Below are 21,043 nucleotides of genomic sequence, written 5' to 3' on the forward strand. Positions count from 1 at the left end.
GATTTCAGGCAGGGAGTCATGGGTCAGGTTTTAACCTGGCTTTTAAAATTCAAATGGAGTTCAAACACTTAATAGCTTCTAACATAATTACCTGATTTGTTACTTCTAAGGTATTGGGATTATATGTAGTAATCGCATGGGTTCCAACTGAAAAGACACGCTTATACCTACAAAGGAAGTACTTAAGTTTAGTCTTAAACAAAAGAAACATTTTATAACAAAATACATATAAGACAAAAGGAACATTTCAATAAATAAATAGAAATGTGTTAACTGATTAATGTGACTAAATATATCTTCGTTTTATATTCTCACATTTTTAATGTTATGAAATGCTACTGGTATTAAGACCCACCCATCACTCATTTTACTGTGAAACAATAAGATCCTTAAGTAGAAAAGTAAAACCTATGCAAGCAATCTTGTGCTGTTAGTATACGTGAAGTTAGCAAATCACTGCCAGAGGATGCCAAAAGATTCTAAATGGGAAAATTTTATTTAAAAAAAAGACACTGTACACTACTGATTGATTCAAAATATCCTTTCGACAAGAACATGATGCAAATGAAGGAAAAGCTATGGCCTACAACTGGTGTGTCACACTCCTATTCTGGAATCTAAATAATTTCTATTTAAGCAACTACCTATTACATTTAAGTGTTGCAATTTTATAGAAGTAGGAAGGCTACATCACAGACAAGCAATTTTCACTTCTCACTTCACTTCCTTCACTTAAAGCAACATATCTGAAGGAGAAAAACCATTTGGGTATCAGTAATCCTTTAGAAGAGAGAGCAATTCATAATGATAAAAGTGGAAACTGAATTAGAAAAATTTATTTAAAACTGAAGAATTAGCTCTTTGGAAATAAAATAATAAAATAGGTCTAAGAAAATACCAAAACAAAATTAGGAATAAAAGAATTTATAACCATAGACACAGAAGAAAAAAAATGATGTGTGTAAGTCTATGCTGATAAATTTGAAAATTAAGAATAAATCAACCCCTATATAGAAGAATTTAAGAAAGCTGCAAACAATTACACCCTACAAAAGTACCAAGGCTCAAACAAGGAGATGAAATCTTAAAGGAATAGGTAAATCCTATGCTTCTTAAATTGTTCCAGGAAACAGACTAAGGACAGCTTCTTAGTTTTTTCAGTGATACTAAAATCTGGAAAGACAATACAAAAAAGAAAAAAAATACACCAATCTATTTTTAAATAAATACTATCAATATGAATCAAATGGCATATTAAAATAGTAATACACCATGACCAAAGACAGTCATTTTAGGAAAACAGTTGAATATCAGAAAAATGTATTAATTGATAATATTTATTGAAATATCTATTTGTATTTTAATAAGAGATTTTTAAATGATCAAAAATGGATGTTAAACACAATCAGATGCCTTTTTTATATGTATGGAAAAGACTGTGTTTTTCTGCTTTAAACTACTAATACAGTAAAAAGGCATACATTACCTTAATCCAGCAGCCACTAGCTGACTCAAGGGTCACACACTACGAGTATTCCCATTAAGATCAAGAGAGCTCTCTTTCACATTTTAATTTCCCTATTATTTCTTCTAATCATTATATAATAAAAATGATGAAATTTCCATTTTGGGGAAAAACGATAGACTGTATTAATCTTTACCATATTGCTATACTACAAATTTTTCTCCCTAATTTCGTATGTCTAACGTGGAATGGGAAACTAAAGAATGAGAGCCCTTCCTTTTAACATAAAAACATTCATTTGCTGCTTTCTAAAGTGGGGAGAAGTTGAAGGATTGATTGGTGAAGTGGATGAGAATTTATCTAAACAGATAAAAAGTCTCAAAACTTCAGAGGCTTAATCAATTAATGGGAACAAAGAAAAACAAAGAAAATCTTATTAAAGCAATATTTGCCTCAGAAGATTGCACAATGAAATCAAATGTATGACAGAAATATGAATTCACAAATTCTAACTTTCAGAATCATCCTGAGAGTCAAACATGCCAACTTTTGTTTTTTTAAATTTTTATTGGAGTATAGTTGATTTACAATGTTGTTAGTTGCAGGTGTACAGCAAAGTGAATGTTATACATATACATATATCCACTTTTTTAAAGATTCTTTTCCCATATAGGCCATTACAGAGTATTGAGTAGAATTTCCTGTGCTATATAGTAGGTCCTTATTAGTTATCTATTTTATATACAGTAGTGTGTATATGTCAATCCCAATTTCCAATTTATCCCTCCCCCACTTAACCCCTGGTGAACATAAGTTTGTTTTCTACATCTTCGGCTCTATTTCTGTTTTGTACATGAGTTCATTTCAAACATGCCAATTTTATAATCCTCAAATAAAACTACAGAATTTATTTATTTTACTCTGGAAGCAAAAGCGTAAGAATTAAATGCCTGAAATGTTCCAAATGTCAACTGATGCTGTCATATTCAAAATCTTAGAGGATCTCAGTTAAGAAAATATCCTTTTCAATTCTATACTAATCTCCTCCACACAATGAAGCCCTTTCTAATTTCTAACATTTTTCTCATGTAACTTTTTCATCCTGATTAGTGCCGTGCAAAAGAACTTTCCAAAATGATGGAAACGTTCTGTATCTACACTGTCCAATTAGGTAGCTCTATTGAGCACTTGAAATGTGGCTAATGAGCAACTGAATTTTAAATTTTATTTAAACTTAAATAGCCATGCATGTTTAGTGGCTACCATATTGGAGAGAACACAATCTAGATCCTGCAGCAAAAGGATGCTGGAGTGAGGTGTCCATTAGGCCCAAAGTACTGTCATGACTGGTAAACTCAGAGCTATCTTTCAGATAAATACAGAGCTCTAAAGTCTTCCTAAGAAGAGAGCTGTAAGAAAATTCTCAGGAGAATTCCCTTCCATTCTCCTCTCTTCCCCTTCCTTTCTTCTAAGAGCTCCCCATGCCTCTCTCCTCTAGAATGGCTGCTGGACTACTCTTTAACATTAGGGCAAATACTTCTAGGTCATTTAAAACCTTTATAAGCAGCCTTAAACCTTCAAAAAGCCCCATGGAGATCAGATTTAGAGATTAAAATCTGAATGAGCTCACATGTATGGTATGTTAGTTATACCTGCAATTTAAGGTTTTTCTCTTAAATTTAACTTTCACTAAGTCACTGGTGTCTTAAGTCATAAAGAATAGACAAATACTCCATAAATTCAAGGAGGTACATGTCTTCCTTATCTTTGAAACTCTAACTCCTAGCATAGTACCCAGCACTGCATAAAGCCAGGTGCTCAATAAATGTTTATCCAATAGCTAAATAGACCAATCCGTGCATTCAGATCTATGACCCATAAGTTTACTCTTGCTTTTAAAAAACAATATAAATCAGATAGCAATTAACAGCAGACCAATTTTTTTCTTCATAACCACTGTGACATCAGGAAAAGACTAAGATTGTATCTTTAGGAAGAAAATACATTTATTCACTATCTGCAATGAGAAATTGCCATTTTAATTTTTTATTTTTTTAAAATAATTTTTATTGAAATATAGTTGATTTGCAATGTTGTGGGTTTTTTGTTTGTTTTCTTGGCTGCATTGGGTCTTCATTGCTGCACGAGGCCTTTCTCTAGTGGCGGCAAGCAGGGACTACTCTTCGTTGTGGTGTGCGGGCTTCTCATTGCAGTGGCTTCTCTTGTGGAGCACGGGATCTAGGCACGCGGGCTTCAGTTTTTGTGGCGCGCAGGCTCAGTAGTTGTGGTGCGCTGGCTCAGTAGTTGTGGCTTGCGGGCTCTAGAGCACAGGATCAGTAGTTGTGGCACACGGGCTTAGCTGCTCTGCAGCATGTGGGACCTTCCTGAACCAGGGCTCGAACCCATGTCCCCAGCATTGGCAGGCGGATTCTTAACCACTGCACCACCAGGGAAGTCCATGAAATTGCCATTTTTAAATCATAATAATTTAATTTGCAGTTCTATGGGTCTGAGATGAATCTGTTGGCTAATTCTTTAAAATTATCATACTAAAAACAAGTTCTTATTACAAAATATAAAGCTACATAAAATCAACTACAAAAGGGATAAAGACTAAAGTAGACAAAATGAGAAATATATGACAGATGATGCCATACACATGATGAAATGCGAAAGCAAACACCTTTGCCCCCAATGAAATTAATATCCATTAATATTAATTAATTAATATTCATTAGTAAATATATAATATTCAATATATTTACTGCACTTGTTTCCTTTGCTTCAGGAACTAAAGCTACACACATCATTAAATGCTTGTAGGGAATAGGCATTTCTTCCACTCCTTAAGTTTTCTTAACTCACAGATTTATTCTAATGTGATAGCCTATTAAGAAATCATTTACATTACCCATTAACTATAAGGTTATTTAGAATCAGGAAACTAATGATACTCAAATAAATTAAAAAGTGTTTTAGACTACTGCTTTCTGTATTGGGGCATTTTGCTCCCATAGCAAATGGTGATAAAGAACTGGGTGATAAGAACAAAAGATGTGCTAACAATAGTGCTGATAAGATAAGAAAGATCATCTGACAGCAAAGCAAGACTGCTGAAGCAAAAGCTGGGGATGTACACCAGTTTTGGATTTTGATAAGTGATGTTCAGATTTTTTAACAGACAGATTAAATTTATATTAACTTACATGAAAATAAACACACTCCTGTATTAATTCCTGCAAATAAAAATGTTATGCCATTCTTAAACTTTCTAGTCTTTATGAATATTGCTTTCTTCTTTGAAACAACTTTTTATAACACGATTTTTTTCCATATGGCAATTTTCTTTTGGGGGGGGAGAAAAAACTAATACGTTAGATCAGATACTGCATATTAAGTATTATCATGGATTGACCCAATATTAAATGAGCACAGTGTGCTGGGTTGAATGGTATGGCAGTGAATAAGAGTCCCTTAAAGACCTAGTTTCCTCTGGGCAGACATTTTGTTTGTTATTTAGTTAACTAATTCAGACATCTGAAATAAACTTCAAAGTAGTAAGAGCTAAGATACCTGTCAGTCATTGTATGAAAGTTTATTTCGGATTTGAATTTCTTAACTAGCTTGTATTAATTAGGCATGTACAACAGTATCAAGAGAAAGAGGTATTACAAAAATACTGGCCACTATCACAATGTCATACCCTTCTGCACAGAAATTCATATTATTCAGTTCTCTCAAAATAGAGAAAATTAAACATTACTTTTTTGTAAGGTACAGAAGAAGCTTGTGTTTATTATAAAATAATGGTTCTCAAATTTCTTGGGATAATAAAACCTTTGTGTGTTACTTTTAAAGTTAAGATCCTCAGTCCTTTCAGTGGACAGTCTATGCAACAGGTCTCAAATAAGCCAAACACATCTAATCGGAGCTGGAAGACAGCTTTTATGTTACCTCGTCTAGTCCTCATAACATACAGCTCGAACCCTTATAGTACCCTGAGTAAAGCTGGCTACTTTTAGTAGTTGACGACTACTGGTACGAGAAAACCAACTAATCTTCCCTAAAAGTAATTCTATTTGTTTTCCAGTACTGCAGATATTGACTATTGTTCCTTAGTTCTAAGCCAATATATACTTCTCCACAAATTTCCCCCTCTAGTCCAAGTTCTGTCTTTCAGCTTCATATGAAGCATACCTAATTTTTCTGCCAATCAGACTTTCAGTGCGAATTATTTCCTAGGTTGAACACCTAGGTGCCTCAACCATATAAGAGTAAGATCTGGGGGCTTCCCTGGTGGAGCAGTGGCTAAGAATCTGCCTGCCAATGCAACGGACATGGGTTTGAGCCCTGGTCAGGGAAGATCCCACATGCCGCGGAGCAACTCAGCCCATGCGCCACAACTAGTGAGCCTGTGCTCTAGAGCCCGCGAGCCACTACTGAGCCCGTGTGCCACAACTACTGAAGCCCGCGTGCCACAACTACTGAAGCCCGTGTCCCTAGAGCCTGTGGTCCACAACAAGAAAAGCCACCACAATGAGAAGCCCGCACACCGCAACAAAGAGTAGCCCCTGCTGGCCGCAACTAGAGAAAGCCTGCGTGCAGCAACAAAGACCCAACACAGCCAAAAATAAAATAAAAATAAATAAACAAAAAGATTTGGACAACAATTTCTAGAAGGCTTTAGGATTCTCACAGAATCTAGAGTTTTTCCTTTTATTATTAAAAGATTGAGAATCTAGTTACTTGAACTAAATTTTAGTCCATCAGATAACGTAACTGGGGATAACTGAAGTGCAAGGTTTCTCAAAGAGTTAAGAGATCTATGGCAAGCACTCTGACAGTTAAGCCCATCAGCTCTGGAGTCACACTGCCTGGGTTCAAATACTGTCTAAACTGTTCACTTACTGTGTATCCGCTGATAACTTGCTTAACCTCTCTAAGCTTCAGTTTCTGCATCTGAAAGATGTGGATAACATGCATACTTAGCTCATAATGTGAGAATTAAATAATCCATGTAAAGTGCTTGTCACTTAGTGTTTATAATCAATAAATGTTATTCTTATTGCTCTTATTCTGTTGATTGAATAATGGGGGGGAGGGTTAAACACTCCACTAGTCACTGAACTAATTATTATTAGTATAGTTATGTTTCAAGTATCCATGACTGCTGAATTCACATTTAAAATACAGAACAAAATTAATTGATCATTCATCTCATTATAATACTGGGATACTCCATTCTGGTCAAACTCTACTTGAAAGATGAGTTTCACCTGAGAGGGCTCATTTACATTAGAAGTTGTATTCCTCATAAAAGAGAAAAAGTATAGGAAACATTCTGCAGTAACTCAGTGAGAAAATGTCCCACTTCTAATTAAAGGGCATCCCATGAAATGCAGTATTTTAAGGACTTACTTTCTGTGATGCAGGGTCCATATTTTTTCCAGCTCAGATGGAGCTTTCTTTTAAACAGGCTTTTTTAGAGCAGTTTTAGGTTCACAATAATATTAAGCAGAAGGTACAAAGATTCCCAGTATACTCCCTGTCCACACCCATGCACAGGTTCCCCCGTTATCAACAAGCCCCACCAGAGTGACACATTTGTTACAACTGGTGAACCTACACTGACACATCATTATCCAACGAAATCCAGAGTTTACATTAGAGTTCACTCTTGGTGCCTTACATTCTATGGTTTGGACAAAAGTATAATGACATGTATCCACCATTACAGTATCATAGAGCAGTTTCGCTGTCCTAAAAATCCTCTGAGCTCTGCCTATTCATCCTTTCCTCCCTGCTAAACCTTGAAAGCCACGATCTTTTTACTGCCTCCAAAGTTTTGCCTTTTCCACAATGTCATATACTGCAGTTGGAATCATATAGCACGTAGCCTTTTCAGACTGGCTTCTTTCACTTAATATTATTATGCATTTAAGTTTCCTCCATGTCTTTTCATGACTTGATGGTTCATTTTTTTTTAGTGCTGAATAATATTGTCTGCATGTACTACAGTTTACTCATTCACCTACTGAAAGACATCTTGGTTGTTTTCAAGTTTCGTTAATTATGAATAAAGCGGCTATCAACATCTGTGTGCAGGTTTCTGTGTAGACATAAGTTTTCAACTCCTTTGGGTAAACTGAGTGTAACTGCTGGATCATACGGTAAGAGAACGTTGAGTGTTGTAAGAAACCACCAAACTATTTTCCAAAGAGGCTATACCATTTTGTATTTCCACCAGCAATAAATGAGAGTTCCTGTTGCTTCACATCCTCACCAGCATTTGGAGCTGTCAGTGTTCTGGATTTTGGCCATTCCAGTAGATGTGTAGTGGTATCTCTACATTTGCATGCATTTCTCTGAATTATCTGCCATCTGTATATTTTCTTTCCTTTTTTTTTTTTTGGCTGTGCCGCACAGCATGTGGGATCTTAGTTCCCCGACCAGGGATTGAACCCGTGCCCCCTGCAGTGGAAGTGTGAAGTCCTAACCACTGGACCGCCAGGGAATTCCCTGAATATCTTCTTTGGTGAGGTCTCTGTTAAGATCTTTGGCTCATTTTTTAATCGAGTTGTTTGTCTTCTTATTGTTGAGTTTTAAGGGTTCTTTGTATAACAGTGCTTTATAAAATATGTCTTTTGCAAATATTTTCTCCCAGCTTGTCTTTACATTCTCTTGATAGTGTCTTTCACAAAGCAGAAGTTTTCAACTTTAATGCAGTCCAACTTATCAATTCATTTTTTTCATGGCTAATGTATTTGGTGTTGTATCTAAAAAGTCATCACCAAACCCAAGGTCATCTAGATTTTCTCCCATGTTATCTTCTTGGAGTTTTATAATTTTACATTTCACACGTAGGTCTGTGATCCATTTTGAGTTAATTTTGTGAAGGATGTAGAATCTATGCCTAGATTCATTTTGTTCCATGCCGATATCCAGGTGTTCAAGTATCATTTGTTGAAAAGACAAGTATCATTTGTTGGAAAGACTCTTTGCTCCTAAAACTAGCTTTTAATAGAGGATTGTGTGTAAAATATAAAATTCCTAGCAGATGTGATCCTATTTGCACTTGAAAGATATTCAAATACCAGACTGCTTGATAATAAGCACAAAGAGATGTAAAAGAAAACACAAAGAGAATTCAGGATGGACGCATGTGAGGTTTAGAGGCTGGCAGGGTCAAGGGCTAAAATCAACAAAGCGGGGGAAAAAAAACCCAGGTTTCCTAGAGTTATCAGAGTTGGTGAGATGTGTAAATGCCAGGCAGCTAAAGAGAAGAATCTCTCTTCTCTTGTAGGATTCTAATCCTACATTATAAGAAAGGTATGAGAAATTCACTAGCTTCCCTTTCCCTCAACTCTTCTCTCAATTTCCTGTATCTAGTCATTACACAGGCTGTCTATGAATGTAGTGGGCATCTGCCAATGAATTTCATAGACTGATTATGATATATCCCAATGTACTGCAGTTAAAATCCTGTTCAGATACTAAAATGCTACTTTTAAATTCAGAGCATTTGCTACAATTAACGTATGCAAATATTAAAGTGATCCACAGGTAGATTTTACATGTAATTTCCATCCAGAAAAAAATTAAGTACCTAATTTTCAACATTACTGTGAAGTTTTCCATAGTGAATCTGCATTTCTGCTTTAACTGAAATGTATGCATCTTCCTTCCTATCAGAAATGACTTGCCAGGTCAAAAAGGAAACTTTGTTCTTTCATGAAAGAAAAGTGCTTTTTACCACTGAAATCTCCACCCCCTTCCTGCTCCTTCCAGACAAAGATATAATTTAACTGTGTACTTTACAAGTGGGAAAATGACAAACACAGCAGAAAGGCTACTTTGCCAGCCAAGGGGTGAAGAGACCTTAATCATTAAAAACATGAGTAGCAGATGCAATGTAAACATATGAAAACTATTACAAAGGTAAAATGAAATAGGTCACATGAATATCCCCAAGGGAAATATCTGGAGAGGTTACCTTTAATTTAGGTATATTAAATAAAGAAAAATATTTGTCCATCTTTACTGTCACTATCAATAACATTTTCTAAAATGTTGGGGTTGAGTTGGAATCTCTTAAAACTGAGGCCCTAAAACCCCAAAATCACACGCAAAATTTGTTGCATACAGATATGTTTCTAGAGAGAGGGTTCAAAGAGCAACTCTGAAACAACAGAAAATTTTTAATATTGACCATTTACTTTTTTCATAAGACCAATGAGAAATACTTTAAACTTAGATTAGAATTGGCTACATAAAATAGGTAATATAATAAAAGATTCAGTGCCACATAATAATGTATATAACCTAATGAAATGATTCATTATCTGGAAAATGTAGTACCTTTCAAGAAGAAGTTAAAAGTTTCAAGGTGTGTACACTGAAAGCAACAAAATACTGTGGAAAGAAATTTTAAAAGATTTCAACGTTAAGACATCCCATGTTTGTGGATCAGAAGACTTAACATTCTTAAGGTGGTGATACTCCCCTAATTGATCTATAGATTCAATGCAATCCATATCAAAATCCCAGTTGCCATTTTTGTAAAATTGACTACTGACTCTAAGATTCATTTGGAAATGCAAGAGACCCAGAAAAGCCAACATAATTTGAAAATAAACAAAGTTGGAACCTGAAACTTTCAAGTTTTGAAACCTAGTACAAAGCTACAGTAATTAAGACAATATGGTCTGGGAATTCTCTGGCAGTCCAGTGGTTAGGACTCAGCGCTTTCACTGCCATGGGCCCAGGTTTGATCCCTGGTCAGGGGAACTAAAGCCGTGTGGCACGGCCCCAAAAAAAAAAAAAAAAAAAAAGAACGACAATATGGTTCTGCCATAACTGTAGGCAAGGCATATAGATCAATGGAATAGAACTGAGAATTCAGGAATAAACTTTTACAGTCAACTGATTTTTGACAAGGTTGTCAAAACAGTTCAATGGGGAAAGAATAGTTTTTTCAACAAATGGTGCTGGGATAACTAGATATCCACATGCAAAAGAATAAAGCTGGATCCCTACTTCCCACTGCACACAAAAATTAACCCAAAATCAAAATTATAAAACTCTTAGAAGAAAACATAGGAATAAATCTTTGAGACCTTGGATTATAATGGCTTCTTAGATGTGACACCAAAAGCACAAATGGCAATAGAAAAAAATAGATGGATTCATCAAAATTTCATCAAAATTAAAACCTTTGTGCTTCAAAGCATACTATCAAGAAAGTGAAAAGACAACCCACTGAACAGGAGGGTTGCAAATCATACCTCTATAAGGAAGTTGTATTCATAATACATAAAGAACTTAAGCAACTCAACAACAGAAGAATAAACAATTAAAAATTGGATAATTTCAATAGACATTTCATGAAATATACAAAAAATGTCCAATAAACACATGAAAAGATACTCAACATCTTAGTCATTAGGGAAATGCAAATCAAAACCATAATGAGATACCACTTCATATGCACTAGGATGGCTAAAATGAAAAGAAAGACAATAACAAGTGTTGGTAAGGATGTGGAGAAATTGGAATCCTCATACATTGATGGGAGGATTATAAAATGCTGCAGCCACTTTGGAAAACAGTTTGGCTGTTCCTCAAAAAGTTAAACATAGAGTTACCATATAATTCTATGTAACTCCATATACTGGGTTGGCCAAAAAGTTCGTTTGGGTGTTTGGTAAGATGTTACGGAAAAACCCCAATGAACTCTGGCCAACCCAATACCAACAATTCCACTCCTAGGTATATACCCAAGAGAACTGGAAATACAGATTTACCCATAAACTTGTATGTGTTATAGTAGCACTATTCTATTCATAACAGTAAAAAAAACAAGTAGAAACACTATAAGTGTCCATCAACAGATGAATGGATAAACAAAATGTGGCAATATACATACAATAGATTTGGCAATAAAAAGAAATGAAGTACTAACACATGCTACAACATGGATAAACCTTGAAAACATGCTAAGTGAAAGAAGATAGTCACGAAAGATCACATATTGGATGAGTCCATTTATATGTGATGTCCTAAATAAGCAATACAGAGACAAAAAATAGATTAGTGGGTGCCAGATGCAGGGAAGAGGGGAGAGGGGAGGAATTGCTAATATATTTAGAGGAGTATTTTTGGGGGGTGAGGAAAGTGTTCTATAAATAGTAAGTGGTGATGGTTTACAACTCTACAAATATACTAAAAAACCACGGAATTGTACACTTAAAAAGAGTGAGTTTTATGTTAAGTATATTATATCAATAAAGCTGTTATAAAAACAAAACAAAAAAGTTTCAAGGTGTGAATGATGGAGGTAAGGAATTGTGCTCGGAGCACAGAAATAGTTCTGCTCCAAATAATTACAAAAAAGGAAAGAAAAAAAGGACTGTTTTAAGTCACAGTCATTACTAAGAACATTAAAAGTTTTTCCAGGTGATCACAGTTACTGATAAGCTCACGAAGCAAAAAGTATTACTGGAAGTTTGTTCTTTAGAATTAATTCAACAGTATGCTATAATTGTATTAAAAAACAAAGGCTATATTATGATGATTAGAGCAATTTAACTCTTGAGGAAAAAATAAAGATCATTTAAATATACAACTTTTCTTAAGGCTAAAAGAACTAAAGAGACTCATACTATTCTGGATGTGCCAATATTCTAACTTTGCTCAATGAAAGAAAAAAATTTCAAGACAAGTATTCCACAGGATAACAATTAAGTAGCTCATACAACTGAGCTACTAAAAGGAAACAAAATTAAACACTCAGATCTTTCAAAATTATAGTCAGTTTCTTAATGCAAACCAGAAACACTACAGAATTCAGATGTTGCACCATTCTAAGAAGTTACAACACTATTACCTAAAAAATGGAAAGTTAAGAATTAAGAACTACCCCACCCTCTCTCCTCATCCTTCAGAGGAAAAAATAAAAAGAATAAGAACTAAAGTTATTGGCTTTGTGCACGTCATGTGTTATCTGTCTGAGGCCTGATCTGGAATAATGTGGTTACCTGTTTGTCAAAGTGTGGCACACTAATTTTACTTATTACTACTCAAAATGACCATAGACTAAACTTTTTTGTAATGGTCAAAAGGTGCCATTCACTGAATACTCAATGTATTTAAGGTGTAATTTTAAAACCTTCACATACTCCATATCAATTCATTTAATCCTTATATCAGTCTGAGGGGTAGGAATTACTATCCATTTTACAAAAGGATACATAAGCATGTACACCTTGCTTTGACCACACAAGTTACTGAAAAATGTCATCATCCCCTCCCAAGGAAGAGACCAAACCCAATTTTTAAATTTCATTACAGGTTTAAAAAAAGATTACAAAATGCAATATTGGCATATTTTCCCTGAGAGTCAAATGGAAATGAATATGTATTGATAACACAGACTTATCTTTAAGAGATAGAGTTGTGAAGTTAACACTCCACTACTACATAAACCTCATCATTAATTGACAGCATTCAAGACAGTGGATAACTGGTTTATATTCCTTTTAATTCCTACCAAAATCCTTCCCAAGACAGAGAAAACCAGACATATCAAAAGAAGAAAGAACAATAATTTATTCTAAATGTAGCATTTGCATTGAAAATATGTACATATGCTTTTCAGAAGAGAAGGGCTGAATGACATTATTGAGTTGTGCAGTACTATTCAAAACACTGAAAAAGTAATGTTTAAAATACTTTATAGAGGCAGAGAAAAGTAAAACCAACAGAAATACTTACTTTCCCCTCCATGAATGTTTTGTTGTGTAGAAACATGCTAAATCCTTATTTTCCCTAATTATGTTCATTTTGTGCTGAAACCTGAAAGATAAAAATATGGGTAAATTTCACCATAGTGCTATCCTTAAGAGTTTTCCCTGAATCTCCCATACCATAATTTCATAGCCTGCCATATGGCACTGATTTTAAGACACCAATTTTTCTACAAGACCATAAGGTTTTAAAGGATAGGGATGGTCTGTTCACCTCTCTATCACAGCCTTTAGCACAGCATATTGTCACAGCTCTCTTCCACTACACTGGGTTTCTTGAGGACAAGAATCGCCCTCTATCAACATCTCGATTGCAGAGAACCTAATAAAAAAAATGTTAAAGTAAATGAATCTTTAAATCTCACATTGCCAAACAATGTCTTAACACATGATGGGCACCTACAAATGTTTGCCAAGGGTCAAACCAATTCTAATAGGTTTTTGTCTATTAGACAAAACACTTGGCTAAACACTTAGCTGCTAAGTGTCAGCCATCTTGCTGTCACTGTCACTTTAAAGGGAACCTATTGTAAATAAGTTTTAATTTAATAGTCTCATTATAAAAGTAATTCAAGTACATAATAAAAAATTTTTAATGTTCATAAAGTAACGCATCTTTCATCCCAGCATCCAAAGATAATCATTCTAGCTTCCCTTCTTCTATCTAGAAAAAATAACTTTTTAAACAAAATTGAGATTGTCATTCATACCACTTAACCTGTTTTTACAGAATATTAACCTTTTTCCACAGAATTATACTTTGAGAAAATAATTTTTAAGTCACATGGTATTCCATACTAGAACAATGCTACTCAAAGTGTAGTTGCAAACATCAAGATGAGTGCAGAAATTAAGTGTTTAGAAATGTTTGTTACAGTTTGGTTAGTGAACTCTCTAGTTAAACAGGACAGTTGAAGATTGTTGAACTTCCTAACAGCCACAGGCAGAGGGACCATGTTATGTGCAATATTTCAAGATTAGTTTGTTGACTATAACCTTGAGGTGTAAAAAATCCAGAATCCATTTATCTCATGAAAAAATTTCAATTTAGCTAATTTTACACAATAATTGCATAAACTGGCTACTAATGAAAGACTGATGATAAATTTTGAAAATTCTGCATCATTTGCTTCACAATGAATAAAAGTTAAAAATGGGGCTTCCCTGGTGGCGCAGTGGTTGAGAGTCCGCCTGCCGATGCAGGGGACACGGGTTCGTGCCCCGGTCCGGGAAGATCCCACATGCCGCGGAGCGGCTGGGCCCGTGAGCCATGGCCGCTGAGCCTGCGCATCCGGAGCCTGTGCTCAGCAATGGGAGGGGCCACAACAGTGAGAGGCCCGCGTACCGCAGGGAAAAAAAAAAAAAGAAAAAAAAAGTATATGGTCAAATGAATAGTCACTTGGCCATTGCTTCCTACCCTTAAAAATTAGAAATGCTCTCTAAAAAATACTGTAAGGTACATACCAAAGGGTCAATAATGCAAACTGAACGGTTAGAAGTATGGTTCACTTAGCTTTCTTTACATCTTTATATGTCTAAATTTTTTTAGTCAACAAGTATTCTTTTCATAATTAGAATAAAACCATTTTCATCCAAAAACATTTTTGTAACAGCTTTTTGAGACACAATTCACACACTATAAAATTCACCCTCTTAAAAGTGTACAATTCATGGGTTTTTAGCATGTCCACAGAGTTCTACAACCAACACAGTATTTTTATCACCCCCAAAAGAAACCCTGCTAGGAGCCACTCCCCAATTGCCCTCACTCCCACCACCTGGCATCCACTAATCTACTTCCTGTCACTACACACTTGCCTATTTTGGAATCCCATACAAATAGAATCATACAATATGTGGTCTTTGTGACTGGCTTCTTTCACTTAGCAACATTTTCAAAGTTTATCCATGTTGTGGCATGGATCAGTTTCCTTCTACTGTATAGATGCAACACATTTTGTTTATCATCAGTTCATGGACATTTGTGTTGTTTCTTTTTGGCTATTATCAATCATGCTGCTATGAACAATCATTTTGTGTGAATGTTTTCATTTCTCTTGGATATGTATTTGAGAGGCAAACACATTTTTAAAGATACCTCTATTGTGACATTGCTTTTTTCATTCTTCCTGTTTTTCTATCAGCAAATTAGCAAGGGCCTCTGTACTCTATGTATTGTAGCATGCTCTTCCCCTAGATACCTACATGGCTAACACCTTCAGCTCCTTCACCTCTGTCCAAATGTCACCTTTACAGTGAGGCCTCGCCTAACTATCTTGTTTTAAATTGTAATTACACTCCTCATTCTACACACTCTATCCTAGCTCCTGCTCATATTTTCTCTAGGGTACCTTTCAGAGTCTAACATGCAATTTAGTCTATTTATTATTTATCTAATCCTACTAGAATATCCAGAGAGGTATTTTTGTCTGTTATGCTGATTTTCTCTAGGCTCTCCAGAGCCTACAAGAGTACCTGACACAAAACAGGTGCTCAATAAGTATTTGAGTGAATGAATGAAATTCAGCAACCCCATGAGCAATTCTGATTGCCACTTCAAACTTGATATTCTCACAGGTACTCCCAAATAAGGTTTTGGCAAACCTTCCAGAAAAACATCAATTCTGCTCTGAGGAATAATAAGAGAACCACAAATAACAGCAAGTTTAGAGAAACCATTATTGTTATCAGAGAGGAAATATCTCTTAACAGTCAATGACATCTTCCTACTAGTGTGCATGGAGACAGCTAAATATAGTCCTGTCATTTGGTGTGCTGTTTTGTTTTTTCTGGATTGTGTATCTGAAATGACACAGGCAGCCAACCAAGAATTACTACACCAGCACACATCATCCCTGCCTCCTGAATCACTTGTAGTAAACGATATTGCTGAAAAGAAACTTAGGTTGGATCTCTGAAAAGGTGCCAAAAAAGTGAAAAACTATAGGTCTACAGATGATATTTTATTTTCCCATTACATACTGTAACTGAAGATTGGAAAAATGTAAGAAAAAGGAGGACAGAAAAGGTAAATGGCTGATACTGAAGAGTGGAGTTTGGATTCCGAGTCCACAATTTCTTACATCAGAATGACTGACTGAACCAAAGGCCTATCTAGAGAAAACTGACAAGAAAGAAAATGTGTTTGAGTGAAGACTGGCTGACCTCATCAAGGGACTTAAAAAGGAAAGTGAGAGAAAAAATAATATAAGAGTTTAAAATGGCAGCCACAGAGAACTTATGGCATGACCCAGAAGTAAAGATCCCTAATAAATCAAACGGGGGGGGGGGAATCTCACAATAACAAAGCAAATTTAAGAATTTTAAAAAAACAAACCCTAAAGAATGATCTCATAAGTATCACTGGTGTGGGGGAATATGTAACTCAAACGGATTTTTTAGGAGGGGAATTAAAACAAGTTTACATCAAGAAGGCTTATCTACAACTTTTTGGAGACCTATGAACTCAGGGGTGATGAAAACACTAGACTCCAGAGAGTTTCAAGGTCAGGATAGATAAAGGGAGAGAAGATAAAACACATTAATATAAAATTAAACTACTAGAAGACATAAAGATGGCCAACAGGTATATGAAAAGATATTCAATGTCACTATCAGGGAGATGCAACTCAAAACTACAAGATACTGCCTCACACCTGTTTGATGGCTATTATCAAAAAAATAAAAGACAACAAGTTTTGGTGAGGATGTACAGAAACTAGAACCCTTGTACACTGTTGATGGGAATGTAAAATGGTGCGTTATAGAAAACAGTATGGAAGTTGCTCAGAAAATTAAAAAATAGATTAGGGAATTCCCTGGCGGTCCAGTGGTTAGGACTCAGCACTTTCAGTGCCGTGGGCCTGGGTTTGATCCCTGGTCAGGGAACTAGGATTCCGCAAACCGCGTGGCACGGCCAAAAAAAAAGAATTATCGTATGATCCAGCAATCAAACTTCTGAGTATTTATCGAAAAGAACTGAAATTAGGACCACTAAGAGACAGCATGGCCATATTCATTGCAACATTATTTATAAAAGCCAAGATGTGTAAACAACCTAAATGTCCATCAACAGATGAATGGATAAAGAAAATGTGGTATACACACACAATGAAATATTATTCAGTCTTAAAAAAGGACATCCTGCAATATTCAACACCACCAGTGAAACTTGAGGACATTATGCTAACTGAAATAAGCCAGTCACAGAAGGACAAATACTGCATCATTCCACTGACACGAGTTATCTATAATAGTCCGACTCACAGAAGCAGAAGGTAGAATGGTGGTTGCCAGGGACCAGGGTGAGGGGGAAATGGGGAGTTGCTAATTAACGGGTATAAAGTTTCAGTTATGCAAGATGAGTAAGTTCTAGAGTCTGCTGTACAGCACTGTGCCTATAGTTAACAATAATGTACACTTAAAAATCTGTTAAGAGGGTAGATCTCATGTTAAGTGTTCTTACCCTCAAAAAATTAAATTTTTCTTTTTTTGGCTGCCTTGGGTCTTTGTTGCTGCGCGCAGGCTTTCTCTAGTTGTGGCGAGCAGGAGCTACTCTTCATTCTGGTGCGCAGGCTTCTCATTGCTGTGGCTTCTCTTGTTGTGGAGCACAGGCTCTAGGCCACGTGGGCTTCAGTAGTTGCGGCTCACAGGCTCTACAGCTCAGGCTCAGTAGTTGCGGCGCACAGGCTTGTTTGGTCCGTGGCGTGTGGGATCTTCCTGAACCAGGGATCGAACCCACGTCCCCTGCACTGGCAGGTGGATTCTTAACCACTGTGCTACCAGGGAAGTCCCAAAAAATTAAATTTTAAAAGTATACCACTAGCTGGCCTGTCAGAAAAAAAATACTGTACTCCTGATACAGATTACAGTGCTAACAGAAAAATATAATGTAGGATTAAAGGATTCTCTGGACATCAATACAAGTTCCTATGGCCAAAATCAGCACACTTGATAATAACCTCTCATGTTTTAGGAAGCAACAAGTGATATTGCTATTCTGCATCCAATCCTGAATGACAACATTCCAAAAAAGGCTAAGGCTAGTAAAATGGAAGTGCTCTTTATGGAAGAAAATCACTCCACTACCTGAAAAGCTCACCTTCAGCCATGTTATATTTAGGTAAGGATATACTGGAGAGATAATGAAGGCAGGAAATACTTACCTAAGTAGCCAAGTCAACCCCAAAAATGATGAGATAATTCAAAGCTAATATTAGTGCCTGCACAGCCTCAAAATGGAAATTAGGATAATGCTTTTCTATTCTGAATCCTCAGTAAAGATTATCCTAAAATTGGGGAGGGTAGGTGACCTTAACCAAAAAATTATGACATGTCCTGAAATTATGCAACCTTTATTAAGTACTCATCATGTGTTAATGATGACACCAGGCATTTACCAACCATTTATGTATCTCACTGTCCCCATAACAACACTAAGATACAGAAATGATGATCCCCATTTTATTGACAAGAAAACAGAATTAGAGAAATAAAATCACTTCTCTAAGGTCACAACAACTTGTAAGTGACTGGGCCAGGCTTTTGAACTCAACCTGCTTAACTCCACATTCTATGTACTTAAGCTTAACTATAATACCTTCCTTCAAATTTAGAAAATCAAAATAAATTCATTCTGACTATGTAATTACAGACTTATCATTGACAGCACATTCCTAGATTAATTCAGAACTAGTTCCAATTATTATCATCACCTGGAAAAATGATTAGGCACTTGTTGGAAACTTTGAAACTCACAATTTCAAGCAGTGAAACAAATTACCATACTTAACACAGAGCAAAAGAAATGAAACAAAAAAGATGTTGCCAATGCTGAAATACTCTACCATGTAAAAATAAATATTTTAAATGTTTCCATCTATAGATAACCTTACATTTTAAAAAAAAAACAGTGTTCAAAACAAATACATGACAACAGAAATCTGCTACCAATATGTGGTTTCAGGATAATTTTTAAGGAGAATTCAACAGAAAAATACTATTCTAACAAACAATGAGCTTTTAAAACAACCAGATTAATGAGATAGGTTGGGACCTACTTCCCAATGGTGTAATATTAACCTCTCCATTTTCAAGTAAATCTATTTTATATGCTCAATAAAACCTCAACCACTTTGCGATAAAGTCATTTCATCTAATGAAGGTAATTGGTGTGGAAACTGCATTAACTCTTTCAGACCATGAGGATACTTCTAGACACACAGATAACTCACTAGTGGATAATGGTAATGCACAGATATCAGAAAAATGCAGAAAAAATAAGACAAGAATATTCAGTGCTTGACTATGTATCATTTAAAGTGAGAGTTGGAACAACTTCAAGAGAACCATTGGAAAATGAGTAAAAGCAAGTCTAGGGGTCCCCCAAGTGCCATGGTCAAGTGATAATTCAATCTGGGAAGATCCACTTGGAATACCTCCCTGCAGCACAGATAACTAGAGTTGCTATCGCACACACTAAACATTAACTAATGATGAGCACAAGAAGCTAGTGTTAGTAAGATACACGCTGAAGTAGTTTTAATAAGCTGTCACCAAGATAAAAGTGGTGAGTTTTAAAAATATTACTTATGGTCAAAGACAGACTAGTGATAACTGCCATTTACTGACTGCATGACCTTGAATAAAAGTTTCCTATCTTCTCAAAATCACAGTTTCTCTATAAAATAGGGATGACAGTACCTGTCTCAAAGGGCCATGGTGAGGACCAGGTGAGATAACTTGAATAAAGGGGTTAGTGTGATGTCTGGATCAGAATAAGCACTCAAAAATATACTTAATATTTTTGTTAGCAATCATAATAATTATTACTGTACTTTAAATATACTACCCCAGATATGCAATAGTTCTTTGGAGCATTATTATTTCATTTTCAAGATTACCTACAGGCCCCTGTAATTTTTAAGGCATTATGGAGGGAAAGTTGTTATTAAATTACTTGATCCTAAGTCTTTTATCTATTAACTTCAGCCCTTGTACTATTCAATGTATATCACCAATATGTGTCACATAGAATTTCTACCTTCAAAAATAGTGTTCTATTGATTTAATCAGTATTCATAGTTTTAATGTGCACGTTCAAAAATAACTATACCAATATATCATATTTCTTAAACTGGACGGAGTACATCAGGGTATTATTATTATTATTTTATTCTTTACAATTTCTTTCCTAAAGTGTTTTTAAAAAGAAAAAATATAAAAGCCAAGATAACCATGATAGATGACATTTTAAAAAATCATCTTAACTATAAGCTTCTCTTTATTTCAACTTAATTCCTACAAAATACTATTATTTTGCAAGTCAATCTTATTCACTACATTTAAAATATCTCCCACTTAGGCATTTGGAATTTCAGCTCTTAGAAATGCTTCTTTACCTGAAACCAACCTAATGTTTTAAAATTTATGTTTGATGCCTGTAAGTTACAGCTTATGAAACTGTTGGAAAAAAAGTTTCCATAAAACTCCATAGGGCTTCCCTGGTGGCGCAGTGGTTGCGCGTCCGCCTGCCGATGCAGGGGAACCGGGTTCGCGCCCCGGTCTGGGAGGATCCCACATGCCGCGGAGCGGCTGGGCCCGTAAGCCATGGCCGCTGAGCCTGCGCGTCCGGAGCCTGTGCTCCGCAACGGGAGAGGCCACAACAGAGGGAGGCCCGCATACCACAAAAAAAAAAAAAAAAACAACTCCATAAAAATAATTTAATCCCCATTCAATTATCTCCTCTGTGTAGTTCTTAAATAAGCTCTATAAG

The 21,043-nt window shown here is 35.6% G+C and overlaps 1 protein-coding gene across 6 annotated transcripts in view; it reads right to left on the reverse strand.

Moving 5' to 3' along the window:
- DNAJC13 (DnaJ heat shock protein family (Hsp40) member C13) overlaps positions 1-21,043 on the reverse strand; it is a 115,288-nt gene that overhangs the window by 85,323 nt on the left and 8,922 nt on the right. For 4 of the 6 annotated variants that reach the window (XR_008619089.1, XM_007116577.4, XM_055089830.1 and 1 more), the window contains exons 2-3: positions 13,238-13,318; positions 92-167 (exon numbers count right to left, since the gene is read on the reverse strand). Coding sequence is in view for 5 of the 6 variants with exons in the window: in XM_007116577.4 (XP_007116639.1) it covers positions 92-167; positions 13,238-13,305 (144 nt within the window). In the remaining variant the exon portion in view is untranslated. Of the gene's footprint in view, positions 1-91; positions 168-13,237; positions 13,319-13,483; positions 13,592-17,734; positions 18,007-21,043 lie in introns of those variants that run through there. The other 2 variants (XM_055089794.1, XM_055089772.1) reach the window with 2 other exon arrangements.

Source organism: Physeter macrocephalus, chromosome 1 (assembly GCF_002837175.3).
Source record: "Physeter macrocephalus isolate SW-GA chromosome 1, ASM283717v5, whole genome shotgun sequence".
Classification (NCBI taxonomy): domain Eukaryota; kingdom Metazoa; phylum Chordata; class Mammalia; order Artiodactyla; family Physeteridae; genus Physeter; species Physeter macrocephalus.